The 22,615-nt window shown below is 48.0% G+C and overlaps 1 protein-coding gene across 1 annotated transcript in view; it reads right to left on the bottom strand.

Annotated features, from left to right (window-relative positions):
• The window catches only part of SPON1 (spondin 1), a 284,780-nt gene that overhangs the window by 18,805 nt on the left and 243,360 nt on the right, over nucleotides 1-22,615 (bottom strand). Inside the window, exon 7 of the mRNA XM_084772987.1 lies at nucleotides 6,744-6,808. Within this exon, the coding sequence (XP_084629113.1) occupies nucleotides 6,744-6,808 (65 nt within the window). The remainder of the gene's footprint in view (nucleotides 1-6,743; nucleotides 6,809-22,615) is intronic.

Raw genomic sequence — 22,615 nt, 5'->3', positions numbered from 1 at the left:
AGCGAGTGAGCAGAAAGACTGGTCACCAAGTTCTCTCAGACCTAAGTTACTGCAATAAAAATATCATATTCACACTGAATACCATACAGCAAACAATAGCTCTAGAGCCCAATAGGAAACATCTAGACTGTAGATAAACATTGAGCATTCTAGAAAAAAATCTGTTAAAGAAATGTTACCTTTCAGGGTAGTGATAAAGAAAAAAAGAAAGAAATGGTACCTTTCTCAGCTTTGAAACAGGAAAAGCAACCACAAAAGAAAGCAATTGAACTAACATTGGTTAAAACCTCGGTATAATAAAAAATACAATAAGTAATAGTATTACTACTATATATATATATTTTGACATAGGGTTTCTCCGTGTAGCCTTGGCTGTCCTGGGCTCACTCTATAGACTAGGCTGGCCTCTAACTTCTCATGGAGATCTGCCTGCCTCTGCCTCCTGAGTGCAGGGATTAAAGGCGTGCACCATCATACCTAGCTGAAATTACAAATCTTAAAAACTCCAAAGCTGAATATTTCTGAGCAGCAACATGAAAACCAAAAAGAGAATTCCACCGTTGATCCCACTCGATGGGTTACAGACAAACTGCAGATGTCTTAAAATATTTTGCAAAGTTACTCATGTAAAAGATATCCTTGAAACATGTCACATGTTGAGACTTGGGTCTTATCCCCTGAGATATGTCATCATATTTATATGCAAATATAGTCCAAAATTTAAAAATCTCTGTGGACCCTCTTGTTCTTGGGGTTTTGTTTTGTTTTGTTTTTGTTTCTTGTTTCTCGAGGTTTCTCTGTGTAGCCTTGGCTGTCCTGGACTCACTTTGTAGACCAGGATGGCCTCGAACTCACAAAGATCCACCTGCCTCTGCCTCCTGAGTGCTGGGATTAAAGGCGTGCGCCATCACGCCTGGCTTGTTCTTGTTTTCTGTCACAGTGACAAAGCACCCAAGAAAACTATCTTCGAAGAGGAAAAGCTTATTTTGGCTCATGGTGTCAGTGCTTTTAGTCCGTGGCCTCTAGGACACGTTCCTGTAGAACTATGGCAGCATAGTGGTGGAGCCACAAGAAAGAGGTAAGGGGAGGGTCCTCATAATCTTCCAAACACACACCTAGCTTCTTTCCAACTCTCCCACTCTGCCACCCCCTTCCTGAGACAGGGTTTCTCTGCTTGCTTTGCCCTGGCTGTCCTGGAACTTGCTCTGTAGACCAGGCTGGCCTTGAACTCACGGAGATTTGCCTACCTCTGCCTCCCAAGTACTGGGATTAAAGGCGTGCGCCACCACTGCCTGACCTGCTTTCTAACTCTTAAAGTTTCCATCACCGTCCGAGGGTGTCACAAGCTGAAAACCAAGCCTTTAGTTTCTGGGGGATATTTACAATGTGAACCAGGACACCTCTGGAGCTAAAACAGAGTAGCATCAAAAATGTCCCCATCCAGCATAATTGAAAAGTGTCAGCCTCTACATGGAGATGAGCCAAATCTCTGAGAGAAAGACCCAATCCCAGTAAAGTTACAAGCAGGCAAGCAGTTCACACGTACACACGTTATAAATAAATGAGTTCATAGAGGACATCTTCTCTAACCTTTGAGAGAGGGTAGTGTGTAGGATGAGGGGCACAGGAGTGGTGCTTTAATGCCACTTTTCTTTGCAGTTTCTAAACCTCCAAGATGGGACTATTGTACCTATTGTAAAGAAATTGCTTTTTAAGGTTTCTGACAATACTATGGAATACTGTTGCAATATTTGCAACAAAGCTTCCCAAAACATCACATAGGAAAAGAGGGAGGGAGTGATTTTTATGATCCATCTAGACCTTGATCCTTGTCTTATAAGTTACCAAATAGACCTGGTAACAGTTCCTAAAAGGTTTACTTGGTCTCAAGAGTTCCTGTTTTCTCGAGTACACAATCTCCGTTCGGCCACCAGGGGGAGCCCGAGTCATTCATTAGGCTGAAGCCCAGCGTTGGCCAACCACGGTTTGTCAGGTTCCTGCAGCGCTGTCTCTAACCAGAAGGCATCTGGGACTCCACGTCCATCTGGACATGCAGATCTGCCACCTGCTCTAGTGCGTGTTCCTTTACTCCCCCAAGAGCGTGGACGGACCCAGGTGACTCCTGCTAGGAGGCAGGAGGGACCCTCGAGTCCCAGGGCTGACCTCACAAACAAGGGCCATTGTCAAGCAGATTGGATGGGAATAATTTAGGGGGAATGCCAGTCGTTTCCAGGAGATGAATATCTGAAAGTTCCAGTAACTCTTAGCACTTAGACCACCCTGGAGGATCAGAGGAGTGCAAATTCAGAGTGATTTGTAGGAACAGTTTTTCACTTATGTTCACGAGGAACCAGTGAAGGATGTGGCTTTGCTCAGAATTTTCCCGTCTCCACCTGAACGCTGGGCTGTCAGTGCTCTGGCTTGATTCACTGAATTAAACAAGTCACCAGCTAATTTGTTCTCTCACGACTGTCCTTTGAGGAGAAGGGGTGTTAGGAATGGGAATGAAGAATGCTGAAAAACAAGGCAGTTTCAAGAGGCAGGACTTTGCAAAAGTAGGTCACCCTGGCTCTCCACTGGGCAAAGAGGCTGGAATCCCATTAACCTCCATCGGGCAGGCTTGGGTGGGGGTGGGGGTGGGTTGTTAGGGCAAAACAAAACTTGGCTGCGTGCAGGCTTCCTAATTTGACTTCCTAATGAGATCTGGAAAGGAAAGGGGGTCCAGAGTTTGGGAAAATCGAAGGACAATTCCTTTCCCTTAACAAGCCCCTAGTGTGGAGTGGAAAGGTTTTGGGTGTTCAGGAGCTGACTGTTGAGTGTTTGCCATCAATTAATTTCTTTTCCATCCCCTCCTCCTCCCCCTCCTCCTCCCCCTCTCCCTCTTCCTCCTCCCCTACCTCCTCCTCCTCCCTTTCCCCTCCTTTGGTTTGTTTCCACTGAGCCTCAGGAAGCCTGAGGGACAGGTGAAGTGTGGGAAGGCATACCCCAAATAATACTACTTTCAGTTTTTCAAAGTCTTTCACATCCTGGAAGAAGGAAAACACAAACAAGAAACACCACCCCCCACCCCCAAAAAAACAAACAAAAACCCCCAAAACCAAAACCACCTCCAAGGCACCAAGACACACACACACAAAATCAACTCCACTTCATGTTTGTCCCTTTGTAGTCCCAGCTCAGCCAGCCTTAGTCTTCTATGCCAAGCTTAACTAGATCGTTTGTATTTATGACCCTGCAACTTCCCTCTGGCCTGATTCTCTTTGCTGCGTGCAGGTTTCCCCATCCCACAGCAGAAGGGCTGTGTGTGTGGACGCTAAGGCCTTGGCTGACTTACTGCCTCCGCTGAGTGGGGCCCACCTGGACATATTTCTCGCAGTCTTCTCTGGGTTTGCGGGGGAGGACTACATTTTCTTGGGGACCTTTTTGCTGTTCTCTTTTGATTTCTTTTGAAGGCAAGTCTCTACCATGAAGAGTGGGAACCCTCGGGGACTGTCTTACTCCTAAATTCTCCCCATCCCCTGTCATCTGTACCCTGCTTTGGGGCAATCTCTCATTCATCCTTGGCTCAGTTTTGCATCCGCAGAAAATTTTAGCCCTGAAATTCAGAGCTACCTAACTAACTGGGCACTTGGCCTTCATATAAACGTTTTGAGGGCATTTTTAACAATGTATCATGGGCAGAGTCGATCGCATTGGCTTTCCCATCAAACTTGGTCTAATGTCCCCAGCCTCGGTCAGGACTTCCAGTTCCCTAATTGGGTCAGCCCCATACCTGAGAGGTATGTTGACCACTCCACCTCTCTCATCTTTTTTTTTCCCCTCTCTCAGTCTCCCACCACAGCTGTCACTTTTACTGACTTCTGCTTACCTCTCTCTGGTTCCTCCTCCCATCCCATTGGAAGGTCCCCTGCCTCCTGGCTCTGCAGCTGCCTGCCTGCCTTTCTCACCTCATTCAACCTTCCATATTGGAGCCTCAGCACTGCTATCACCTTTTGGGCTTTCAAATGCTGTCTGATCATGTTCTTCTGCTGAAAACTCCTCGATAAGTGTTTTAATTTAAAAATTAAAAAAGCTTTCACTTTTATTGGTCTATTTATTACGCTGGATTCCACAGGGACATTGTCACACCAGTCTACAATGTACTTTGACCATGTCTCTCCTATCCCAACCTCCTGATGACCCTACTGTTCTTAAATTTTTAATATTGCATAGCTTGGCCCCACATGAAGTTCACCTTTGATTTCAGCATCTAGTTATGCAGAAATTAGAAACCTTTTAGTGCTATGACTGTGCTGTATTCATCTTCACTTTGACCTCGCCATGACTCCATTTTACATATAGGTCACATTTGCTAAATGTCTTTCCCCACTGAACTGCAGGTCCCCAGGAAGAGGTCTGCTCGCCACAGGATCCCCAGCCCCCCTTCTATGGAACCTGCCTTTGGGTCTGAATAAGTATATACTGAATCAATGAAGTGTTTAGGTTGTCATTGCTTGAAGGATTTGGGGTAAAGTGGAGGTCGGATTTTGTTTCCTGTCATTGTGAGACAAGAGTTAATTTATTACTGATACTCTGCTATTAATTTCAGCTTGACTAGCAGAGAGAAATGTATTAAAAAAGCGAGAAAATGAACGTGTCATTACTGAATCTGAGGGATCTTGTTATAAAGAGGGAAGATGGCTTAGGGCCAGTCATCTGGATTTGACTGACACCCCATCCCGCCCTCAGCGGTAACACTGGGCCCATCATGGAAGGGGCACATCTGAGTTTCAGCATCCGTAGAAGGGTCACCATGAGGGTGGATGGAGAGAATTCCTCTAAGTGCCAACTGAGGTGACTGGGCTCTTGTGGATATTTACAAGGAAAGGTACCCCCTGCCCCCATCTCTCCTGAACACACATTTTTTTGGGGGGGAACAGAAAGATGCTAAAAAGCGGGGGACACAACAGGTTTGGATTAGTAAAAGATCACTTGTAACAGTGCAGCCAATGAAGTTGGATTATGGAGTGAGCTGAGGCAGGTCAGGAGTCAAGGGCTGACGGGAGAAGATAACCAGCTAAGGACAGTAAGTGACGGTTTATGAGTTTGTGAGCCACTGCGCTTTAGACATTTCCCCACATGAAGAAGAATAGGGTTTTAAAATTTTTTTTTGTTTGTTTGTGTTTTTTAAGATAGAGTCTCACTGTGTAGCCCTGCCTAACCCAGAACTTACTATGTACACCAGGCTGGCTTCAAACTCACAGAGATCTGTTGCACCGTGGGGACATTAGATGAAGTGTGATGGGAAAGCCCATGAGATCAACTCTGCCCATGATATGCTGTTAAAAACGCCCTCAAAACATTTATATGAGGGCCAAGTGCCCAGTTAGTTAGGTAGCTCTGAATTTCAGGGCTAAAATTTTCTGCGGATGCAAAACTGAGCCAAGGACAAATGAGAGATTGCCCCAAAGCAGGGTACAGATGACAGGGCATGGGGAGAAGTTAGGAAAAAGACAGATATTTGATCCCACTGTGAACTCCAAGATTGTGAACTGTTAAGCCTGTTTGTGGTTTGCTGTGGCTCAGTCCTAACACACACCTTTATTCCAAGAGTTTTCTGTACACAGGATTTAATAAAGTTAACCCGAGGTCAAGAGGTGGAACAAGAAGCCAGCTGACAGGAATTAAGTAGACAGGAGGGTGTTTAAGATGGCGTGGAGAAGAAGGAGCGCTTTCACTCTTTGGCTTTTGGCTTTTGGCCTTTTCCTCCTGGGCTGTCAGCTGAGCTAGCAAGCTTTTGGGTTTTGGCCTTTTCCTTTGGGACATGAGCTGAGTAGGAAGGTCAGCTGGGTGCTGTCTCTGCCTCTCTGAGCTAGTAGGTTCTCACCCTAGCATCAGGCTCTTGAGTCTTCAGTGGCAAAAACTACAGTGGGATTTAGTTTTTTTGCTAACAAGAGAGAGCCACCTGTTTCTTCCTCCCAAGTGCTGGGATTAAAGGCACGCGCCACCACACCGAGTTAGGAAGCATAGCTTTGTGTGAAGAGGAAAAGCCCCATTTTGGACACAATGAGTTCAGGTTCAATGTGAGCCATCTGTGCAGAGGTATTCCCCAAACTGTTCTCTCTCTGACTTTGTCTCTCTCTTTCCATCCTATCCGTTAAAACAACCAACCAACCAACCAATCACTTATCCATCTATCATCTAGTATTTATCACTGGTGATCTACCCACCCACCTGGGATCATGGTAATTTGAAATTGGCAGCATCCCCCTAGATCACTTCAGGCTTCAGAACAGATAAAGTCTCCAAGGGACAGAGCTGACAGAGACGAGAGAGGGTCTGAGAACTGAAACCAGTGCAGGTGTGGTGTCCCATGAATCAGGACTGCTGTGTCACCATGGCGTGGGACATATGTGTATCCAGTCTACTGGACTGAGAGCACAAGGGAACGTGCCATGGTTAATCGTGTGTCTCAGTTGGTTCCCTACGGTGGATGGAAGACAACTGGGGGAAACAGAGGCCAACTCTATAGTCCCAAGACAACAAGACTTCTGACATGGCCAACACCTCCCTGGCTTGCTTATTTGAGAGAAAGAGAGAGAGAGAGAGAGAGAGAGAGAGAGAGAGAGAGAGAGAGAGAGAGAGAGAGAGAGAGATATTACTAACTTTAATGGCACAACCAGTATTAAGTGACCATGAGCTAGGTGGCTTCTAGGACAAGGCTTGGATGGGACAGGGAGAGCAAGTATCTGTTTGGTACTTACACATTGACAGGCTGCCAGGCTGGCCACTGGGCTTTGGCTTTGATGACAGTGAGCACCTCATCACTCTGCAAGAGAACCACACATGTTTAATGTAGAGAGCTGGGCTTCCAGCAAGCAGAGGAATTGAGTGTAGTGATGTTGTCTATCCCCACTTTATTCCTCCATGTGCTGTGGATCCATTCCCCACCCCCTACCCCTCACCCCCGCCCCCAGCAACACCAGGACGTGGCACTGAGTGTCCAGGGTGTTGATAGAGTCTGGCTATGGATAACCCCACTCAGTCACACCTTAGTTCTTCAGTCTAGCCCATTCCCCACTGGGTCCAGCTGTGACCCAGACTTCACCTCTATTGGCTAGACTTCCCTACTTGTTCAACATGAAGGGCTGAGTCACAAGTTTAGGGTCCAGACACAGAGGGGCCTGGTCAGCAGGCTCTGTAAGGTAGCCAACACTTCAATCTGAGTGCTGTCACCTCCTGCCGTGGAGACCCATTCCCTCAGACAAGGAGGCCAGAACAAAGCCCTCAGACCAATTTCCTTTATGACATCTGCTCTATTTTGACAGGACAATGCAAAGAGCATCATTAAATTGTAGGAAACCTCAAATAACTTCTGAGGAAGAACTTGAGAATTAATATTTTGAAGGCAAACGTTATGTGGGCATCATAAGGCAAGGGTCAGAGTCCTGCGGATCTTGCTTGACTTGACATTGAGATCCACTTGGGTTTTAACTTTCAGTTACACACACTGTGGTAAGCAGTCTGCATAGCTTAGGCTCATCCTTAATGGAGATCTCTGACCCGAGCTGGCTGGCCCCAGTTGCTGCCTTCCCTTTTCCTGGGCCCGACAACTCAGACACTAGCAACCATAACACATAGGAAAACCCAGAATGCCAACATTTGGTGCAGGAAGAGCTGTGCTCACAACTGCGCAGAGTTCTGAGTTCCAGGGGTGGGGGTGGGGTTGGGGACAGAGCCTTGTTTGGCTGCCCCACGGCTACTCCCCAGGCCTCAGAGTCATACCTGGCACTAGGTGCCTAGAACTTATCTGGGGTGAACTGGTGAGCTGGAACTCCCCCGAGAAAGCTGGAAGTAAAGGACCACAGCCACCCCCCCCAACATTATAAAAGCCCTTCTCTGCCTGAAGGCCTTGACTACAATCAGGAAAGGGGTCGTGGATAGGCCTCTGACAGGAAGGGCGCTTTATCCGGATCCAACTTGGTTTATCCAGATCCAACAGGAAGGGCGCTTTATCCAGATCCAACTTGGTTTGGACCGCTGGTGGCTTGAGTGAGGAGAAGGCCAGGAGTTGGGACAAGCTGACAGAATTCCCAGCTTCTTTCTGAGTGTGATCTCCCTGTGGGTGGAGGAAAGAGCCACTGGCCATGTAGACAAACCCATGTTCCCAGGTCTGCAGGGGGAAAAGCCTGTCCTGGCCTCCTGAGTGGCTCCATTTCTCATAAAAGATTTAGGCGTTTGTTTATAATGTGCCTTTTGGTGAGGGGCTAACGGAAGCTGTCCACCACAAAGTCACACACAGAAAGGGCAAGAGCTATTTCTGCAATGCCAGATCTGCGTTCCCCACAGCATCTGCGTCCACATGGGGTCTTCCCTCTGCCTTTGGACCCACTTCTCCTCCTGAGGCTCCTTCTGTATCCAAGTCAAAGGCACCAGATGACTGAGCAGGTGAGGACGATCTCCATCTCCCTCCAGCTCCTGCCCAGTCAGGACCCCAGTCAGGACCCCAGTCAGGACCCCAGTCAGGACCCCGGTACCCTCTGCATGTCCACAAATCTGGCCGAGCGATTTCCCATCCTGAGCCATCAACAGCTTTCCATGAAATTGCGTGGTCATGTTTTCTTTCCTGCACGTGGACCATGTGGTCTTCCTCACCTAGCACTGGCACCACATTCCTCTTTGCTTTTCAATTTCAGAACAGTACATGCTTATTGTAGAAAATTTTGGCATCACAGGAGCACACGGTGTAAATGGTGGGTACATCCTGCTTCAGCATCCTTCCTGCCCCTGTCTCCTTTCCTCCTCTAGAATCTCACAGTTTCATATGGATCCTTCCAGGCCTCTTATTATGCATGAGCAGCCATGTGTGTGTTTGTGTATGGACTATATATACCTTCCTTCAAAAACCCTCATCATACTGGGAGTCTTGCCTTGTACTCGACTTTTACCACATCACAAGAATTTTTCCTTTGCAACATTCTATAGACTCCATAGGATATATACCAAACAGCATAGCTCACAGTTAAAATTCTCAAGTGCTGGAAATCTTCACATCATGGCAAGCCAGTTCACAACATCGAAACGAAGCCCAAGATGCGAGCTCTGAGTAATGAGAAGCTGTCGACTAAGAAATACCTCACTAAAGCAATAAAATCAATGTGGGCGGAGTCGAGGCAGCCACAGAGGCAGATGGCCCTACAGATTCACCTTGCTTTACAATTAAATCATGGTTTTTGGGTCCTAGCTAATGACATATTGATTTTGCTTCTGCAGTGTATTACCCAGCAACAATAGTCCAGACCCATTACTGCTTTGCTTATCTGCATTATTTTCCATGTACAGATGTTCCAAGGATGCTGAGTCTCTAAGCGTGGGCAAGACAGCTCCTTACTGTAAATGGTTCCATCTGGAGCTTATACTGCGTGGCCCATCTACAGCGTACTATTGTTCCCTTTTTGTGATAATTCATGTTATTTACTGAAATAAGAGGTATTCTGGGACATTCATTTCAAATATAAAATATTTTTCTTAGACCTGAGTAAATACACACCTGAGAATACAGCCCTTACAAGGTTGAGGTAAGGTGGCCTTGAGTTAGAGGCCAGCCTAGGCTATGTAAGGAGATTATATCACGACCTGCCCAACAACCAACCAACTAAACAAATGACCAGCCCCCTAACAAACCCCTAAATATTTTTTGTTGAGCGCCAAATTGTTTATGATGTAAACTAAATCATATAGCACTGGAGACAGCCTGAATTATTCATGACCATATCCACATAGTTGGGTACCCATGGGCACTCAGTAGCATGGTATATTTCTTTGTATCTTTTTTGTATTATTATATCCTTTTTTTCTTTCTTTCTTTTTCTGTTTTTTTTAAGGGTTTCTTTGTGTAGCCTTGGCTGTCCTGGACTTGCTTTGTAGACCAGGCTGGCCTCAAAATCACAGAGATTCGCCTGCGTCTGCCTTCTGAGTGCTGGAATTAAAGGTGTGCACCACCATGCTTAGCTGATTTTTTTTAACTCTTAAAAACACGCTTAAAAGTAAATATCCACATATTTATATTATACAGATGATGCCTTCCTTATCTTTTAATTTTATTTTTTATGAGTCTATGTGTGTTTGTGTGTTTGTGTGTATGTGTGTTTGTGTGTATAAAATAACAGTCCATTAGTAGTGGCTATTTAACTGTTTCTGTAAGTGACAGAGTACTGAAGATTTGTATGCCAATTTCACACACCCTAGTGTTCTCGAGTCATTACATGATCAAAAGACAAAGACATGTAAAACTGTGCTTGGGCCCTCCATATGCTTGTGTTAGTAAATATTCCATAAACAATATATATGCACCAGCTCCTGGGGTATTTGCACATGCAAGGTATGGCTGCTATTTAATATTTAACCAGGCAAGCAGGCTAGAAAGTAGTGTGGCTGAGGGAACAAACTCTGGGCCCAAACTTGAACTCAAATCCTGACTATACCATTGGCTGATTCTGAGCCTTTTGGCAAGTCTCCTGACCCCCTGCTCTGTTTTGTCATTTGTGAAATGGGACTGTTCAGGGAACTACATGGTCACGTGATTTTTTTGATACAGAGAGCGCTCCAGGAATATCAGCCTTGCTCTGCAGGTGCGTTCACCGTGAGTGGCGCTGGAATGGAGAGGCTCCCAGCGCAGAGTGGAGATCGCAGTTGTAGCTACACACGGAGCCTCAGGAGAGCTTCCTTGTGTACAGCTGAGCTCTGAGTCTCTATGAGCAGCTGAGGCGAGGTTTCTGTGGCCATGGAAGCACAGATGCAGCCACTGGAGCTCTGGGCATTTCATACTCTGAAGAACGCCAGGCTTAAGTTCAGAGTAAGCAATCTACGCGTCAGACTTAAATGAAAAGCTTGTTTTAACAAGCCTCTAAGGTGCAGCAAGGCTCTTTCAAGGATCCTTCGAGCCCCTTTACACCTCCCATAGGACACTTTTCAAATGAGGTACTTCAAGGCAGCCATAGTGTAGGCCTTGTTTGGATGCTGTTAGCACTTTCCCAAAGATGTGCCAATTAAAATAAACTCCCCCAAAGAAACTGCAGGTCACCCTTGTCTGTCTTACATTTTGCTTTCAGTAAACACGTTGGGAGATGTGGCCGCCGCTGTGGGACCAAGTCAGACTGGAGGGATGATGACAGACCTGGCGCAGGCGTGGGCAGAAATGGCAGTGGTGGGAAGTGGGAATCTGGGGTCAGGGTGGGACCTTCACCCAATGCTGGCTGTGCTCACAGCCAGAGACTGGCTAAGTCTGTCCCCTCCTTCCTCCCGGACTTCTAGTCTCCTTCTAGGCACTTATCTGACTCCTCACCTTTGACCTCACCTCCCAGTCAGACACCAAAGCGATTTCCTTTCTCTGAGGCTTCCTGTCAGTCATCTCAGCATCAGCTCTGGTACCCTGCCTGAGGTACCAACGTGCTTTCTCTTCCCAGAAAAAGAAATGAGATAGAGTTGGTGATCAGAGGGAGAAAGGAACAGAAACAACCACGGTGACTTACTATTTTTGTGTGTCAGGCTATAGCGATGATGTCATGACCTACAGGGATCATGTGACTGAATATCATGGCTGTGTGATTCAGTGAAAGGTTTCAGAGTGTACAATGACCAAATGAATGCACAATGTATTTTAAGAACAAAGCCCTGATAAATCCAAAGTGTTTCTGGATGCACTCACCTGCATTGTATCATGTGACTTCACTGCAGCCTGGTTTAGAACACACAATATGTTCTTTGCACTGAGTGGGACGGCATACCACACCAAGCCAGTGTGTTTGGCTTAGATGCAAAACTCTTGCATGTTATGGACTGCAGTGCTGTTACCTAGGAAGTTCTCTGCTCTTATAGAGACACTGTTTCACTCATGGAAACAAAGACAATATATTGGCATTCCCATCCTCAGCGTACAAGCATCAAGTTAGTGTATCTTTATTGTATTGTGTGACAGTATCTGACTTTTAAAGTTGTTTGAGTTGTGATTTGACTTTAACAAAAAATATTAAATTAACTTTGGTTTGGCATAAGGACAGGATTTCTAGCAATTTCTGAAATGTCCCTAAATATACTTCGGCCATTTACAGTGTACATTCATGTGAAGTGGGCTTCTCAGGACTGATGATTAAAAGGTCAAAATAGCAGCCAACTCCGGGAAGCATTGAAGATGCTCTACATCTTCCAGAACCAAGCATTCAGCCAGAGTTTCACTCTTTATGTAAAAACAAACAAGCACAGCCACCTTGTCCGTGTGTGACTCTGCGCTAGTCTTTAATAATAGTAGGATTATTTGTGCTCAACAAATTGTCTAAAACTGAGACTTGTTAGGGGTTATCATCAGAAAACAGTCTGCGTACCTATCTTATGTACCTGTGTACCCACAGTTGTGTAAAAATTTCACCTGCAGAAGGGCTTGTGAGTGGAAAAAATTTTAAAAAGCCATGCACTGGGCAGCTTGCCAACTATCTGTATATAGTATTCAATTTAATCCATATTCTAAAGTAGTATATAGATAAGGGCTGAACCAGAGCTTAATCTTCAGACTGACCCCAAATACTCCAGTTGCATGGGAGCTGGGGGTGCGGGCTGGGGGCTGGGAGAGCATGCTGCCCCTCAGGCGAGTCCTAGAGGCTCAGAATTTGCAGCAGCATAGGTGTAATAGGATGCTCAGCAGACAGTGTTCACAACAACTCAAAGGTAGTGCTGTCTGGAGTACTAGTTCCCATGGGATCAGTGGTTGCTGGTGATCTTGTGGGTGGGGACGAGGGTGGGACAGGCTCCTTAAGTTGGAGAAAAAAGTTTTACCAACAAGTGGAAGCCAAGGGCGCTTGTAGTGACTCTGTCTGTACCACTCAGAGCACATCAGAGTGTTCCTTTGGAACAGCTGTCTTCTGTCCATTACGTAAGTGACTTTACATCCACCCAGGAACACGGGTCCCAACACAGGATGTCCACCCCACAACTCACATCTTTCATCTGCCTGACGTTCTCTCCCCAACACACTTCATTGTGCCTGTTTCACCCGGAGCTCCTCTGAACTCAGTTGGCAGTTTTCTCAAGCAGCACCTTCCATGAGGCACAGGCCCTTGGTTCTCTCCAAGGAAGAGCCTAGAATCCCGTGGACAACCCTTTGAGCACTGTTTGCCTCTGTTACCCACTTCTGCCCTTTCCCAGACTTCTCTCATAAAACCATGGCTTCTGGCTCTGTGGGTAACTTTGTACTCCTTGGTGGCATCCAGTGATGAACAGCTGGAAATGAGCCATTTTATGAGGTGATAACAGGACTGTCACAGCCTTAAAATCAATTGGGCCCAACGGTAGACTCCATCATTTTGACAGGCTTTGAGTTTACTAGGTTATAAATAAGGAGCTTTGTGGTGGTACTTTACAGTTTGCTCGGGATCTCCTGGGTTCCTCACTGTGGTCCTTTGAGGCAGGCAGCTATGTGCTCCTCAGATCTCAGATGAGGTAACTTGGACTCTTATGGAGGTCACCAGTGACCTCAGCATGCCAAAGGCTAGGGCTGCACCCAGGAGTACTCAGCAGTGCCTGGCAAAGGGGCCCCTCCCTCTTCTTCAGCACACACACCTGGGGCCCGCTGCCTCTTTATTTCCTCATCACCACATTGGCCACTCCTTTTTGGTCTTTTCTGTGGACTTCCTTCACCAGCCTCCAGATGCAGATGTGCCCAACACTGGTCTCTGGTCTTCACATTCTCTACTCTTCCTTGGTGATTTAATCTAGTCCAAGCCTTATACAATCAACTGTACAGGAGGATATTTTTAAAGATTCATTCTGTGTGTGTGTGTGTGTGTGTGTGTGTGCGCGCGCGCACGTGCACGTGCATGAATGCCCTGCTCATGGAAGCCAGAAGAAGGTACCAGATTTCCTGAAGCTGGATTTATAGACACTTTAGTTTTGTTTGAGACAGGATTGCTATGTGTTAGCCTTGCCTGTCCTAGAACTCACTCTGTAGATTAGGCTGGCCTCGGACTCACAGAGATCTGCCTGCCTCTGCCTCCTCTGCCTCCTCTGCCTGATTCTGCCTCCTGAGTGCTGGAATTAAAGGCGTGTGTCACCACTGCCTAGCTGAGTTATAGACTCTTAAGCTAACTAACATGGATGCTGGGACCTGAACCCCATCCTCTGCAGGTGGTCATCCATGAGGCCTCTGTCACACCCACACCCAGGCCATCAGCACTCGTTGTCCGATTCACTTACAAAATATCCTGACGACCCAGCCTCCCCTCCTGCCCCGCCCCCCTCCCCCACTCCTGGCCTAAGCAACCATTGTGTCTCCTAGATAGCGGTAAGTGCTTCTAGCAGGTCTTTCTTCACTCCCCTCCTGCTGCTGTGCTTGGCCCACAGCCTGACTGTCCCCTGAAGGCATATGAGTGGAGGCTCGTTCCCAGGGGACTGGCGGGAGCCCCTGCAATCAGCGGGGAGTGTGCCTGCGGGACCCTGGTTCTGTTCTCATGGGGAAGGTGGTCATGGGGCTGGTGCAGGGCGTCTGAGTCCTTCTTCGGAAAGCGATGCTTTTCTCTTGTCTCTGCTCCTTGTCTGACCTTCCTCTGTAATGCAGCGCTCACACGAACGCTCTCCTCAGAGCCAAGTTGTCGAAGGCACCACTATGAATATGATAAAAAAACAAATACAGAGCCTTTCTATAGGCCCTTTTCATGTGGCAGCCATGTCGTGCTGTTCTTCTGGTCAAAATCTTCTGGCCTTGAAGCTCACAGTGGGTGGGGACCCTGCCAGGCCCCTTGCACTGTGCCTCTCTCCCCTTTACCTCTCAGACCACATCTGTTTCTTCTCCTCACTCTATTCCAGCATCACAGACTCCTTGCTTTTTTTTTTCCCAACATGCCAGGTGCACTTTGAACTTGCTGTCCCCTGTCCCCTTAATGCCAGGTGCACTTTGAACTTGCTGTCCGCTGTCCTCTCAATGCCAGGTGCACTTTGAACTTGCTGTCCGCTGTCCCCTCAATGCCAGGTGCACTTTGAACTTGCTGTCCTCTCAATACTGTTCTCCCAGATCTCAGAGCACTCTTTGCTTCTCCTCTTCTGGCTCTTCATTCAAATAACATCCCCTTCTCAATGAAGCCTTTGATAACCACAGCAGTCCCCACCCCTCCTCCACCCAGCATCTCCATCCTTTTACCTGAGCAGGTTTTCTCTGTAACAATGGTCGCAGCCAGCCTCCTGGGTATCTGCTTATTTCATTTTCACCCGCTGCTGGAAGGTGCAGCAGGAGGGCAAGAGCTTTTGCTTTGCTTACCCCAGTACTGTGCTAGTGTACATACGCTGGGCTGGCCGAGTGAGTGCTGCGTGAGTGAGAGGCCAATGGAGAGGCTGGTGTCCTTCGCATCCCCAGGTCTCCTGCACTGCCTTGGCCTACCATGGGGCCGTGGCCTTGACAGGCTATCAAGCTGGGTATCAGCAGGAGCAGTTGAGAGCAGCAACAGCAGCAGCAGCAGCAGGGTGTGAGAGCCGCCAGGCTGTCAGAGGGAGGGGAAGGGGAGGCGCACGGGGCTGGTTGCTGGACCCAGTGTCATGGTTTCTATTGCTTGTCAACTTGATCTAGAAGCCTTTGTAGCACGGCCTCTGAAAGACTTCCTACATTTGGGTTAATTGAAGAGGGCTGAGCCACCCGGGTGTGAGCAGCACCACTCCAGAGCTGGACTGAATAAAGAGAAGAAACTGAGGAGAAAGTACCAGCACACATGGCTCTCTGCTTTCTGCCTATGGATGCTCTGTGACCAGATGCCTCAAGACCTTGCGGCCATGCATTCCCAGTCGAGACGGAAGGCACCCTCACACTGTGAGCCAGAAGAAGCCCCGCCTCACTTAAGTTGTACTTGTTGGGTGTTTCCCAACAGCAATGAGAAGTAAATAATACCTATGACTGAGCTCACAGGTTCCATGACAGCCTCTGGAGCAGCAGTTCTCAACCTGTGGGTCACGACCCATTTGGAAGTCACATGTCCTGCAGGTCAGATATTTATACTGAGACTCACCATAGTATCAAAATTACAGTTACGAAGCGGCAGATGGAATGTGGGTCTCACCACAACATGAGGGTCGCAGCATTAGGAAGTCTGAGAACTGCTGCTCCTCAGCATCCCAGTGATCCCTGGCTGGCCATGGATAAGAGCTCATTCAATGCCTTGTCCCCGTGGGAAGCAGCTGCCATCCCAAGCTCCCCATCTGATCAGCTATTTCAGAGCTAGGGAGACTATCTGAAGCCCATTCTCAGATCTGCACAGAAGCATTTCGCATTCAATTTCTTTTTATTTCTTTTCATACACAGCCCGTAATTCCGATGGGAAAATTGCATAATGCTTGCAGATCACAATTTTCCCGAGGTGTTCTTGAGGACGTGGCTTGGCAATCGTGAAGCCGGAGAGGAAGGGCCCTTGGGCCAGCCCACTGCTCACTGTGCCCCCAGCCCGAGCAGCCTGAACTGGGCTGGCAGCTCTGAGGTCTTCTACTGTCATCTCAGCCATCTGCTTGGCTTGCCCTTTGGTTGGGTTTAACTTGTGGGTTTTTATCATGTCCTACTGTGTTCATGACAGTCCCCTTGTCCTCTGAGTCTGAAGACAAGGGTAGGGCATGCACATCACTCCTGTGTCACTAGGTCCTTGTTCTTCCGAAGCTACGCCTCTCACCTCCCTCCTCCCCATCTCCAGGGAAGAGGGAGACCTTTGCGCGGGTACCATAGCTTGAGAGGTAGACGGGGGCCAGGCCAGGTGACACTAATTTCTTGGAGTTGACAGCAAAATCCTGTGGGACAGACCGTGCTCGGCAGGAGGCTGTCTGCTTTCAGACAGGAGCAGCTATAAGAAAGCCATGTGAGCCCAGAGAGGGTGTGGGCTCCACCTCACTCCACACCAGGGCTGGCAGGAGGTGCCTCCAACTGGAAAAGCGGCCCGGGCTTGCTGGGCATGGGAGCAGCTGTGTGATCTCAGTGGTACAGCCCTACACTGCTGGCCTTTTCCCAGTGCCATCCTGTATCCCAGGGACAGGTCCCTTCTCTGAAGCCAGAGGTAGAACTAATGAAGTGCTTAACCTACAACCTCAGCACCATTCCCCACACACAGAAGGCATGCGGAGAAAACTTAAGGCCTGAATAATGGATTAGTTAATTAAATCATTAATGGCAAACTAGAGGAAGTCTTGGCCTTTGCTGCCCTTTCCGGGCGGGGGTGAAGGATTGGGGGGGGTTATGGGGAGGGGTGAGTGTGTGTGTGTGTGTGTGTGTGTGTGTGTGTGTGTGTGTGTGTGAGTGTGTGTATGGGTGGCTCAAAGGTTCCTGTTCCAAGTGAGGGGTTTGTGAATAAAAGGCAACCGGGATCAGATGTGTATTCTTAGAGAGGTCTGCTGGCAGCTGTGGGAAATAAAACAGAAGAGGCCGGTGTTGGATGACACTAGTCAAGCTGCCATTGCAGTGTCAGATGGGTGACAGGGGGGAGAGGAGTGGAAGCTGCAACACGTCCATCACTCGTGGTAGACTCGACAAGAGCTGATGGGCACGGGGCACGAAACCAAGAGGGTAGAGGGGGCCCCAAGGGGCGCCATCAGGCTCAGTCACACCCATGAGGCCTGAGTTCAGGAGAGGTCCCGGAAGGAGGGATGTACCATAGCCAGGAGTGTGGGAGTGGCAGAGTCAGAGAGCAGCTCGTCTGGGCATGAGACGAGGCCGAGAAGAGGATGAGCAAGGGCCAGCGGCCTCAATGAAAAGGTCAAGAGAAGGGGGACACCATTTGCTGTCCCCATGTTGTCCTGCTGACCGTGGCTACCACTGTCCATTAATCATTTATTGCTGCCCAGGATGCAAGTCCAGGAAAGAGCAAAGGGGAAGCCGTGCAGCCAGCAAACCCAGGCATCTGCCTTTGCAGGGCTCCCGGGAGAGGGAGCCTGGGTGACTGGAGGACATACGATTACTTTTTAGTACAAGAATGAGGCTGTAGGATTCTAGGCAATTCTATTTGCTCTTTCCCTCTAACTCTCTTTTCCATGCCCCCCGCCCCCCCCCCCCCCCGCAACTGGACAGTGATGAAGATGTTTGAAAGTGGCATTGAGAGACTGACGCTGGAGAGGGTGGAGGAGGCAGGTGGGCAGCACAGCAGCAGCCAGGAAGGTGGCGAGGGGCAGGGGAGCCAACCTAGGGTAGCATTCCTAAGGCAGCCTAGCCGCTGACGGATTCTTTTCTTGATGGTTTCAAAGCCTGTTAGTCTTTGTTAGAAAAAGAAGGTCTTTCAAAAGAAAAGCAGTTTCAAAAGGAGCGAGAAGCCACAGTCTGAGCGCCAACACCTCACCTTCCCCAGCAAAAGCGTCTGACCCAGGGATGGTCTTGGCAGCCTGTTTTGCCCGGGTCCTTAAGTATAATAACATTTCGCTTCATCATCTCCCTTTATCCACTGATTTCCATAAAAAGCTTTCAAATTATTAAGTAATGAAGCTCCAAATGACCTGGCTGGGAAGTAAGTACCTTCAGGTGCTTGGCAAGTTAGAGGCAAATCAGATTCCCTGGAATGTTGCGTTCTTAAATGGCGCTATTTAAATGCAAAGTAACAGCTCTGCTAAGTGGTGGGAGCGCCACCCTTTCCATGGCAGGGGGGTGGGTGGGTGGGTGGGGAGGGGACGACCCCCCACACAGCTGAGGGGTTGAGCAGACTTGGGAGAGAGTATGGGAGAAACTTTGGGTGGTTGCTTGGCCCTGTGTGAAGTTCCCCACGAGTAATTTAGGATGTCCTCACATACATGGGCTGTCTCTCTTCCATCTATCCACAGTCCTGCAGGTTCCACGAGCAAAAATTCCTCTTTTGCTTATTATCTTAACATCACAGAGCAGAAGTTACAGAGCAATGCAGGGGAACAGAGCAGAGGAGCTCCACTATTTTAGTCCTGTGCTTGTTAAGAAACTGCTCTCCTCTGTGATCTTGGTTCTTTGTCTGGAAAATACATTTACTCTCCTTCCTTGAGTGAGCTGGGCTGGGCTAGGGCCAGTGGACGCCATGCCCCTGCCTCCTGGAGCCCGGCTCTTCTAGTGGGTTAGCAGCGTGCATCAGGATTGAGTGAGATGACGGGTGAGAAGGCAAAGTGAACAGAAGAGCAACGGTGAACAAACTCCTTCCCCAGAGCAAATCTCTCCATCGCTGCTGTTAAATATGAAATAGGTGCCACCCAACACACACGGTACAAGATTTATTGTAGAATCATGGGGAGAGAAGGAAGGGAGCTTGTCCCGGGGTGGGGGGGGAGGGAGAGAGAGAGAGAGAGAGAGAGAGAGAGAGAGAGAGAGAGAGAGAGAGAAGAGGGGAAGGAAGAAGAGGAGAGCCAGAAAGGCAGAAAGAGGTAAAAGAGGTGAGTTTGTCCTTTTTATATCCTGGGTAGCTGGCCTACCTAGTGGCAGGCAAGTAATGATGTCATAGGTTGCTAGGCAGACTAGGGGGCAGTATGCTAACAGCTGCCTTCCATGAAATACTGGACACTAGCTGTTACCTGATGTACCCAGCCTCTAGGCTTACGCTTTTGTGTGGGATATTTTTGCAATTAATTATCCATTGTCCCCTCACGAACAACCCTTTTGAGAACCCTTTCAGATGCCCTTGACACTCAGTCCATCTTCTTCTAGGCCCCCAGTCACAATTTATTCTTTGTTCACTCAGTGTCTCACACTGGATGTCTAGCAAAGGACCCACCTTCGAGCATGGGTTTGGGCACTGGGTAGAGTTCAATAGTTTTTATCCCCAAAGTTTCATGGACATCTAGAGATGATCTGCACAGCATAAGTGCAGCTTTTATTTGACTAGATATAATTGTCATCTTGGAGGCTGACTGCTGAATAAGCTCACCATTTCTAGTCCTTTCTAAACTCTGGCTTGCTGGTTCAAGTCAGGCATTCTGGCTCACACGTCTCTCCAAGCTGACTGATCCAGTATGGCTTCTCTCAGCTTCTCACTGAATTGCTCTGTCTCTGCACTCCTAGAACAGCATTCAACTGCACCAACTCTCTCTCCCTGTGCTGGTCTTAAGTAGCCCCCCTTTGTAGTCTGTCTTGTGAGAGTTGGGGTATCCTATCTCTGACTCATTCTGTCACATCATTCCCCGATTTAGGATGAAAGGTGTGTGCTAAGACCGTGTCTACATTCCAGCCAGATCACACAGACCTAGGAGGCCTTTGGATGTGATCTCTTGCCACAGCTGCTAAGTTGCCGGATTAAAGTTCTTCTACAAGGCTGTGACTATGACCTTAAAGAGTGTCACCATGCCGGAACTTCAGAGTGGAGGCAATAGGGTCAGACATTCTATCGGCGCCTGCTAAGATCTGGGAGATCCAGTGACTCCTGTTCATATTTTCTTAGCTTTCTATTGGACTGTAAGTATTCTATATTTTGCATGTGCACTTATAGTGGATCATCTCATAGTGTTCTAGCAGAGCACCATCAGGTAGTTTTAGGGGCCAAAGCACATCTGCTCATAGTCACCAGCCCCCTATCTACAATACTGCTGTGGGCCAGCACAGAGGACTTCCTGGTGGCAGGAATGATGCTAAAACGGGGCTCTTAGCTATTAGGCATTTGTCTGGTGGATAAAGCTATCCTCCAAGTGAGGTCACATCCTCACTGATTCTGGAGGTAGTCTTCGCCAGTGAGCATCCAGGAGAACCAAGGTCACCTTCCAAGACAAGGCCCTCTTGAGGAGTTGTTCTCAGCAGAGATCTTCCTAGGAACTGCTGCACAGCTCAGGCTCTCCCCCTGCCCCTTACTCCCCACTGCTGTCCCATAGCTGTGGGTCCCAAGGATGTGCCCTTCTAATACCCACAAGAACTGGACTCCTAGCAGCCACTGCAGTAGTGCAGTCAACGAATCAATGACGTCATCCCCAAGGTAGCTCCAAGAGCCTGTGTGGCAGCATGTGAATGTATCAGTGGTGGGAGACTAGTGGAGAAATCAATCTACCCAGAGGACCTGGTGTCCCAAAGGACACTGCTGTCTGGGTGCTGAACCCCAAAAGGCCTGGGTCAGGGTGACGAGCTTTGCATGTGGACTGCAGCGGCAGCCATTGAATCCTCACAGAATAGCGTTGCCCTTCATATTAGAGCCATGGTCTGAATTAGCATTTTAAGAGGGCTTGGAGTTTATCTGCATGATTATTGCTATCATTATTTTGCTTTTATAGTCTTCCAAGAGCTATAAGCAAAAGGAATTAATATCTACTTACTTTTACGCATATTTAAATAATAATACAACAATGAAAGCAATTACAATTTAAGCTTGGGTATTTGGGTCCTTTAAAATAGGTCTCCATATCATTCAAGCTTAGGAATTTCCCATTTTGTGTGTGTGTGAAAGCATGGGTTTCGAGGCTCTGTGGCTTCAGTGTGTAACATTGGGCATACCACCGGGCTCCTTGAGCATTGAGCACCCTAGCTATGAGTGAGGATAGTGACCTCAACCTCACAGGCTTGCTACATGATGGAATGGAGCACAGACTGTTCTAACATGGAGCGAGGGCTCAATGGACAGTGACAGGCTGAGGGGCTCAGCAGCAAACCGCATCCCTCTGCAAACTCAGTCTGAATCAGGCCTGAAAAAAGTCCAGGCGTCTGTTGCTCCCCATAAACAGCTGGAGGATAGGGTTGCGGGTAAATTACTTCCAGCAAAGAGCCAGGTAATTTGCTTAACAGCAAGTCAGCCAAAAACCCAAGCCCTGAGGCACACAAAAAGGAAAGGTTAAAAGTGGAAAAATATGAAGAGTTGATACCAAAATTTATCCTCAGGGAATTTTACATTTAGATATACTCAACAACAATGAAATAAATATTCCTGTGGTGGCCTAATTAACACTCCTCAAAAACAGCTACATCCTGAGCCCTGGATGCTGCGGGTTTTGCTTTATGTGCCATGCCCAAAAGGACACTGAAGACAGGGTGGAATGCGTGACTGTGACTTGGGAGGACGTCCTAGATTATCAGGGCCCTATATGTAAGAGCGTCAGTTACTTTCACATTGTTGTGAACAAATAGCCGAGGAGCAGCAGGTTAAAGGAGGAAGTGGTTTTGGCTTACAGTTGAGGGGATACAGTCCTCCATGGAGGGGATGGCATGGCGGCAGGAGTGTGCAGCTGGGGGGTCCTCTACCTCACATCCTGGTGGAACAGGAAGAAGGACTGGGTGATAGGATCTCAAGGGCCACTCTCAGTGGCCTACTTTCTTCTTCCTGAAGGTTCCACAGCCTTCCAGAACACCTCCTAAAGGTCCCTCAACTCTTCAAACACAACGCCAAATGCCGAGGACCAAGTATTCAGACACAGGAAATTTTGCCCAAAATTTATAAATACACACACACACACACACACACACACACACACACACACACACAAACACACACAGCAAAACTCATATATTTAAAAGGATGGCTAAATGATGTGTAAAAATGGTCATTACATTCTCATCTGCAGTCCATTGAAAACTTCACACATCTTTCAACTAGAACCCACCTTCAACTCCTTAAATTCATTCATCCATCCATCCATCCATCCATCCATCCATCCATCCATCCATTCTCTCTTTCATTTGGCTTTTGAATGCTCTCCCACAGCCCAGGCT

The sequence above is a fragment of the Acomys minous genome (assembly GCF_964271855.1).
Source record: "Acomys minous genome assembly, chromosome: 2".
NCBI classification, from domain to species: Eukaryota; Metazoa; Chordata; class Mammalia; order Rodentia; family Muridae; genus Acomys; species Acomys minous.
This window is presented reverse-complemented; position numbering and strand designations above follow the sequence as displayed.